Genomic DNA, 7,183 nt, shown 5'->3' with positions numbered 1-7,183 from the left:
CCCTAACCCTAACCCTAACCCTAACCCTAACCCTAACCCTAACCCTAACCCTAACCCTAACCCTAACCCTAACCCTAACCCTAACACCCTAACCCTAACCCTAACACCCTAACACCCTAACCCTAACCCCTAACACCCTAACACCCTAACCCCCTAACCCCCTAACCCCCTAACCCCCTAACCCCCTAACCCCCTAACCCCCTAACCCCCTAACCCTAACCCTAACCCTAACCCTAACCCTAACCCTAACCCTAACCCTAACCCTAACCCTAACCCTAACCCTAACCCTAACCCTAACCCTAACCCTAACCCTAACCCCTAACCCCCTAACCCCCTAACCCCAACCCCAACCCAACCCCAACCCCAACCCCAACCCCAACCCCAACCCCAACCCCAACCCCAACCCCAACCCCAACCCCAACCCCAACCCCAACCCCAACCCCAACCCCAACCCCAACCCCAACCCCAACCCCAACCCCAACCCCAACCCCAACCCCAACCCCAACCCCAACCCCAACCCCAACCCCAACCCCAACCCCAACCCTAACCCTAACCCTAACCCTAACCCTCTTCTATTCTGCCTTGGTGGGATTCGATCCTGTGAAGTCTTGACTTCCATAGCAGAGCACTAGCGCTGTGAGCTATCCCTCCCCTCCCTGTCAAGCCACCTTTTTTTTGGGCCTTTATCTCGGTGTTTCTATGACGTGTCTATAGTTTCCCAGCCCCAACCCCAGGAATGAAAGGTTTGCAGGGACCAGCTGTTTTGTAGGGAAATGTGGATTCAGGGGTCGTGGCCTTTCCAAACTTCGCAAGCGCTCCTTTCAAACGGACATAAAAAGCGGGGGGCCTGGCAGGGCCTTGCGTGGGGTGGTCTAGCGCGGAGGGGTCAAGCGCGGGGGTCTGGCGCGAGGGGCTGCTGGCGCGGGGTGCTGGCGCGGGGGGGCTTGGCGCAGGGTGTCTGGCGTAGGGGTGTCTGGCGCGGGGGGGTGTCTGGCGCGGGGGGGTGTCTGGCGCGGGGGGGTGTCTGGCGCGTGGTGTCTGGCACGTGGTGTCTGGCACGGGGGGTCTGGCAGTGGGGAGCTCGCGGGGGGGTCTGGCGCGGGGGGTGTCTGGCACGGGAGGTGTCTGGCGCGGGGGGTGTCTGGCACGGGTGTGTCTGGCGCGGGGGCTGGCGCGGGGGGCTGGCGCGGGGGTGTCTGGTGCGGGGGTGTCTGGCGCGGGGGGTGTCTGGCGCGGGAGGTGTCTGGCGCGGGGGTGTCTGGCGCACGGGGTGTCTGGCGCGGGGGGTGTCTGGCGCGGGGGGTGTCTGGCGCGGGGGGTGTCTGGCGCGGGGGGTGTCTGGCGCGGGGGGTGTCTGGCGCGGGGGGTGTCTGGCGCGGGGGCTGTCTGGCGCGGGGGGTGTCTGGCGCGGGGGTGTCTGGCGCGGGGGGTGTCTGGCGCGGGGGTGTCTGGCGCGGGGGGGGCTGGAGCGAGGGGCTGGCGCGGGGGGTGTCTGGCGCGGGGGGTGTCTGGCGCGGGGGGTGTCTGGCGCGGGGGGTGTCTGGCGCGGGGGGGGCTGGCGCGAGGGGCTGGCGCGGGGGGTGTCTGGCGCGGGGGGTGTCTGGCGCGGGGGGTGTCTGGCGCGGGGGGTGTCTGGCGCGGGGGTGTCTGGCGCGGGGGGTGTCTGGCGCGGGGGGTGTCTGGCGCGGGGGCTGTCTGGCGCGGGGGTGTCTGGCGCGGGGGTGTCTGGCGCGGGGGCTGTCTGGCGCGGGGGGTGTCTGGCGCGGGGGGTGTCTGGCGCGGGGGGTGTCTGGCGCGGGGGGTGTCTGGCGCGGGGTTGTCTGGCGCGGGGGGTGTCTGGCGCGGGGGGTGTCTGGCGCGGGGGTGTCTGGCGCGGGGGTGTCTGGCGCGGGGGCTGTCTGGCGCGGGGGGTGTCTGGCGCGGGGGGTGTCTGGCGCGGGGGGTGTCTGGCGCGGGGGTGTCTGGCGCGGGGGTGTCTGGCGCGAGGGGCTGGCGCGGGGGGTGTCTGGCGCGGGGGGTGTCTGGCGCGGGGGGGTGTCTGGCGCGGGGGGTGTCTGGCGCGGGGGGTGTCTGGCGCGGGGGTGTCTGGCGCGGGGGTGTCTGGCGCGGGGGCTGTCTGGCGCGGGGGTGTCTGGCGCGGGGGGTGTCTGGCGCGGGGGGTGTCTGGCGCGGGGGTGTCTGGCGCGGGGGTGTCTGGCGCGAGGGTCTGGCGCGGGGGGTGTCTGGCGCGGGGGGGTGTCTGGCGCGGGGGGGTGTCTGGCGCGGGGGTGTCTGGCGCGGGGGTGTCTGGCGCGGGGGGGGCTGGCGCGAGGGGGCTGGCACGGGGGGTGTCTGGCGCGGGGAGTGTCTGGCGCGGGGGGTGTCTGGCGCGGGGGGTGTCTGGCGCGGGGGGTGTCTGGCGCGGGGGGTGTCTGGCGCGGGGCGTGTCTGGCGCGGGGGTGTCTGGCGCGGGGGGTGTCTGGCGCGGGGGGTGTCTGGCGCGGGGGGGGGCTGGCGCGAGGGGCTGGCGCGGGGGGTGTCTGGCGCGGGGAGTGTCTGGCGCGGGGGGTGTCTGGCGCGGGGGGTGTCTGGCGCGGGGGGTGTCTGGCGCGGGGGTGTCTGGCGCGGGGGTGTCTGGCGCGGGGGTGTCTGGCGCGGGGGTGTCTGCCGCGGGGTGTCTGGCGCGGGGTGTCTGGCGCGAGGGGCTGGCGCGAGGAGGGCTGGCGAGGGGGCTGGCGCGGGGGGTGTCTGGCGCGCGGGGTGTCTGGCGCGGGGGGTGTCTGGCGCGGGGGGTGTCTGGCGCGGGGGGTGTCTGGCGCGGGGGGTGTCTGGCGCGGGGGTGTCTGGCGCGGGGTGTCTGGCGCGGGGTGTCTGGCGCGAGGGGCTGGCGCGAGGAGGGCTGGCGAGGGGGCTGGCGCGGGGGGTGTCTGGCGCGCGGGGTGTCTGGCGCGGGGGTGTCTGGCGCGGGGGGTGTCTGGCGCGGGGGGTGTCTGGCGCGGGGGTGTCTGGCGCGGGGGGTGTCTGGCGCGGGGGGGGCTGGCGCGAGGGGCTGGCGCGGGGGGTGTCTGGCGCGGGGGGTGTCTGGCGCGGGGGGGTGTCTGGCGCGGGGGGTGTCTGGCGCGGGGGGTGTCTGGCGCGGGGGTTGTCTGGCGCGGGTGTGTCTGGCGCGGGGGTGTCTGGCGCGGGGGTGTCTGGCGCGGGGTGTCTGGCGCGGGGTGTCTGGCGCGGGGTGTCTGGCGCGAGGGGCTGGCGCGAGGAGGGCTGGCGAGGGGGCTGGCGCGGGGGGTGTCTGGCGCGCGGGGTGTCTGGCGCGCGGAGTGTCTGGCGCGGGGGGTGTCTGGCGCGGGGGTGTCCGGCGCGGGGGGGTGTCCGGCGCGGGGGGTGTCTGGCGCGGGGGGGGCTGGCGCGAGGGGGGCTGGCGTGGGGGGGGCTGGCGCGAGGAGCTGGCGCAGGGGGGGGCTGGCACGGGGGGGGGCTGGCGCGGGGGGATGTCTGGCGCAGGAGGGCTGGCGCGGGGGTGTCTGGCGCGGGGGTGTGTCTGGCGCAGGGGGTGTCTGGCGCGGGGGTGTCTGGCGCGGGGGGGGCTGGCGAGGGAGTTCGCAGGGGGGCTGGCGCGAGGCGCGCTGGCGCGGGGGGTGTCTGGCGCGAGGGGTGTCTGGCGCGGGGGCTGGCGCGGGGGGGTGTCTGGCGCGGGGGGGCTGGCGCGGGGGTGTCTGGCGCGGGAGGTGTCTGGCGCGGGAGGTGTCTGGCGCGGGGGGGCTGGCGCGAGGGGCTGGCGCGAGGCGGGCTGGCAAGGGGGCTGGCGCGGGGGGGCTGGCGCGGGGGGGGGACTAGCGCGGGGGGGGCTGGCGCGGGGAAAGTCTGGCGCGGGGGGGTGTCTGGCGCGGGGGGTGTCTGGCGCGGGGGGTGTCTGGCACGGGGGGGCTGGCGCGGGGGGGCTGGCGCGGGGGTGTCTGGTGCGGGGGGGTGTCTGGCGCGGGGGGTGTCTGGCGCGGGGGGTGTCTGGCACGGGGGTGTCTGGCGCACGGGGTGTCTGGCGCACGGGGTGTCTGGCGCGGGAGGTGTCTGGCGCGGGGGGGTGTCTGGCGCACGGGGTGTCTGGCGCGGGGGGTGTCTGGCGCGGGGGGGCTGGTGCGAGGGGCTGGCGCGGGGGGGTGTCTGGCGCGGGGGGTGTCTGGCGCGGGGGGTGTCTGGCGCGGGGTTGTCTGGCGCGGGGGTGTCTGGCGCGGGGGTGTCTGGCGCGGGGGTGTCTGGCGCGGGGTGTCTGGCGCGAGGGGCTGGCGCGAGGAGGGCTGGCGAGGGGGCTGGCGCGGGGGGGTGTCTGGCGCGCGGGGTGTCTGGCGCGCGGGGTGTCTGGCGCGGGGGGGTGTCTGGCGCGGGGGTGTCCGGCGCGGGGGGTGTCTGGCGCGGGGGTGTCTGGCGAGGGGGGTGTCTGGCGCGGGGTGTCTGGTGCGAGGGGGGGCTGGCGTGGGGGGGCTGGCGCGAGGGGCTGGCGCAGGGGGGGCTGGCACGGGGGGGGGGCTGGCGCGGGGGGATGTCTGGCGCAGGAGGGCTGGCGCGGGGGTGTCTGGCGCGAGGGGTGTCTGGCGCGGGGGTGTCTGGCGCGGGGGGGCTGGCGCGAGGAGGGCTGGCGAGGGGGTTCGCAGGGGGGCTGGCGCGAGGGGCGCTGGCCCGGGGGGTGTCTGGCGCGGGGGGTGTCTGGCGCAGGGGGGCTGGCGCGGGGGCTGGCGCGGGGGGTGTCTGGCGCGGGGGTGTCTGGTGCGGGGGGGCTGGCGCGGGGGGGGGGGGCTGGCGCGGGGGGTGTCTGGCGCGGGGGTGTCTGGCGCGGGGGTGTCTGGCGCGGAGGGGCTGGCGCGAGGGGCTGGCGCGAGGCGGGCTGGCGAGGGGGCTGGCGCGGGGGGGCTGGCGCGGGGGGGGGACTAGAGCGGGGGGTGTCTGGCGCGGGGGAATGTCTGGCGCGGGGGGTGTCTGGCACGGGGGGCTGGCGCGGGGGGGGCTGGCGCGGGGGTGTCTGGCGCGGGGGGTGTCTGGCGCGGGGTGTCTGGCACGGGGGGCTGGCGCGGGGGGGGGCTGGCGCGGGGGGCTGGAGCGGGGGGGCTGGCAGGGGGGCTGGCGCGGGGGGGCTGGCGCAAGGGTCTGGCGCGAGGAGGGCTGGCGAGGGGGCTGGCGGGGAGGCTCGCAGTGGTCTGGCAGGGGGGCTGGCGGAAGGGTCTGGAGCGGGGTGTGTCTGGCGTGGGGGTTGTGTGGCGTGGGGGGCTGGCGCGGGGGGGGCTGGCGCGGGGGGGCTGGCACGGGGGGGGGCGGGCGCAGGGGTGTCTGGCGCAGGGTGTCTGGCGCAGGGGTGTCTGGCGCGGGTTGGCTGGCGTGGGGTGGCCTGGCGCGGGGGTCTGGTGCAGGGGGGCTGGCGCAAAGGGCTGGCGCGAGGAGGGCTGGCGAGGGGGCTGGCGCTGGGGGGGCTGCCGCGGAGGTGGCTGCCGCGGGGTGGCTCGCGCAGGGGTGGCTGGCGCAGGGGATGTTTGGCGCGGGGGGCTGGCGCGGGGGGGGTAGCGGGGGTGGCTGGCGCGGGGGGGCTGGCGCGAGGAGGGCTGGCGAGGGGGCTGGCGGGGGGGCCTCGCAGGGGGCTGCCGGGGGGGCTGGCGCAAGGGGCTGCAGCGGGGGGTGTCTGGCGTGGTGGTTGTCAGGCGCGGGAGGGCTGGCGCGGTGGGGGCTGGCGCGGGGGTCTGGAGCGGGGTGTGTCTGGCGTGGGGGTTGTGTGGCGTGGGGGGGCTGGCGCGGGGGGGCTGGCGCGGGGGGGCTGGCACGGGGGGGGCGGGCGCAGGGGTGTCTGGCGCAGGGTGTCTGGCGCAGGGGTGTCTGGCGCGGGTTGGCTGGCGTGGGGTGGCCTGGCGCGGTGGGGTCTGGTGCGGGGTGTCTGGCGCAGGGGGCTGGCGTGGGGGGCTGGCGCGGGGGTGTCTGGCGCGGGGGGCTGGCGCGGGCCGCTGGCGCTGGGGTGTCTGGCGCGGTGGGGTCTGGTGCGGGGTGTCTGGCGCAGGGGGCTGGCGTGGGGGGCTGGCGCGGGGGTGTCTGGCGCGGGGGGGGGGCTGGCGCGAGGGAGTCTGGCAAGGGGGGGCTGGCGGGGTGGGGCTGGCGCAAGGGTCTGGCGCGAGGAGGGCTGGCGAGGGGGCTGGCGCTGGGGGGGCTGCCGCGGGGGGGGCTGCCGCGGGGTGGCTCGCGCAGGGGTGGCTGGCGCAGGGGATGTCTGGCGCGGGGGGGCTGGCGCGGGGGGGGTAGCGGGGGTGGCTGGCGCGAGGAGGGCTGGCGAGGGGGCTGGCAGGGGGGCTCGTAGGGGGGCTGCCGGGGGGGCTGGCGCAAGGGGCTGCAGCGGGGGGTGTCTGGCGTGGTGGTTGTCAGGCGCGGGAGGGCTGGCGCGGGGGGGCTGTAAAACTACTTTAAGTCGCCAAGCCACTCCATCCCCGGGGGATCATTTCCCGCTTTACGCCAAGCGAGGCGGTCCCATAGCCCAGTGTTTCCCAACCTTGGCAACCTGAACATATCTGGACTTCAACTCCAAGAATTCCCCAGCCAGGGAATGCTGGCTGCAGAATTCTGGGAGTTGAAGTCCAGATATCTTCAGGTTCTCAAGGTTGGGAAGCACTGCCATAGGCTATTTCAGGAACTGGCTTAAGCCGATTGTTTGGACTCGTCCAGGAGAAAGAAAGAAGCGGGAGCGGCGAGGGAAAGAAACAGCGTCCTGGCATCGGTCAGGCGGAGCGTGGCTTATTTACGGCTCCTTGACACTTCTCCCTTCTTGGAAGAGGCCTTGTTGACAAAACCATGTGCTTTCTAGCGAGGGGAGGGGGATCCCACACCCGGCAGCCACTGGCGAGGAGCTGGAAAGGACGAGGGGAGAGAAAAAGCAGGGCACCAGCAGTAGGGCAGATGTCTTGAGGGGGCACTCCCACCTGGAAGGAAGGGAAGAAAGGCGAGGGCGAGCTAGGAAGGAAGGGAGGGAGGGGAAGGAAGGAAGGAGAAATGGAGAAGGAAAAAGAAATGGGAGGGAGGGAGAAAGGAAGGAAATAAGAAAGGAAGGAGAAATGGAGAAGGAAAAAGAAATGGGAGGGAGGGAGAAAGGAAGGAAATAAGAAAGGAAGGAGAAATGGAGAAGGAAAAAGAAATGAGAGGGAGGGAGGAAAGAAGAAGGAAGGAAGGAAGGGTAAAATAGGCG

The 7,183-nt window shown here is 75.0% G+C and overlaps 1 protein-coding gene across 1 annotated transcript; it reads right to left on the bottom strand.

The window, feature by feature from the left end:
- Positions 1-872: 872 nt before the first annotated feature.
- LOC139155916 (uncharacterized) lies at positions 873-6,429 on the bottom strand. Its single transcript, XM_070731291.1, has 5 exons — positions 6,407-6,429; positions 5,498-6,321; positions 5,082-5,155; positions 3,733-3,792; positions 873-1,109 (listed from the first exon to the last, which is right to left on the bottom strand). The coding sequence occupies exons 1-5, from the start codon at positions 6,427-6,429 to the stop codon at positions 873-875; spliced, it is 1,218 nt and encodes a 405-aa protein (XP_070587392.1).
- Positions 6,430-7,183: the final 754 nt, after the last annotated feature.

This window comes from Erythrolamprus reginae, unplaced genomic scaffold, assembly GCF_031021105.1.
Source record: "Erythrolamprus reginae isolate rEryReg1 unplaced genomic scaffold, rEryReg1.hap1 scaffold_138, whole genome shotgun sequence".
In the NCBI taxonomy this organism is placed as follows: Eukaryota; Metazoa; Chordata; class Lepidosauria; order Squamata; family Dipsadidae; genus Erythrolamprus; species Erythrolamprus reginae.
Note: the sequence above shows the minus strand (reverse complement) of the source record. Positions and strands in the feature narration are given on the sequence as shown.

What these genes read in the sequence shown, in the direction of transcription:
- LOC139155916 (XM_070731291.1), bottom strand. Translation starts at nt 6,429, where the DNA reads ATGGAGTGGCTTGGCGACTTAAA. An exon ending in GAGTGGCTTGGCGACTTAAA is followed by an intron (nt 6,322 to 6,406) that starts GTAGTTTTACAG and finishes CCCTTGCGCCAG; the next exon opens with CCCCCCCGGCAGCCCCCCTA. An exon ending in CCGCGCCAGCCCCCCGCGCC is followed by an intron (nt 5,156 to 5,497) that starts AAACATCCCCTG and finishes AGACCACTGCGA; the next exon opens with GCCTCCCCGCCAGCCCCCTC.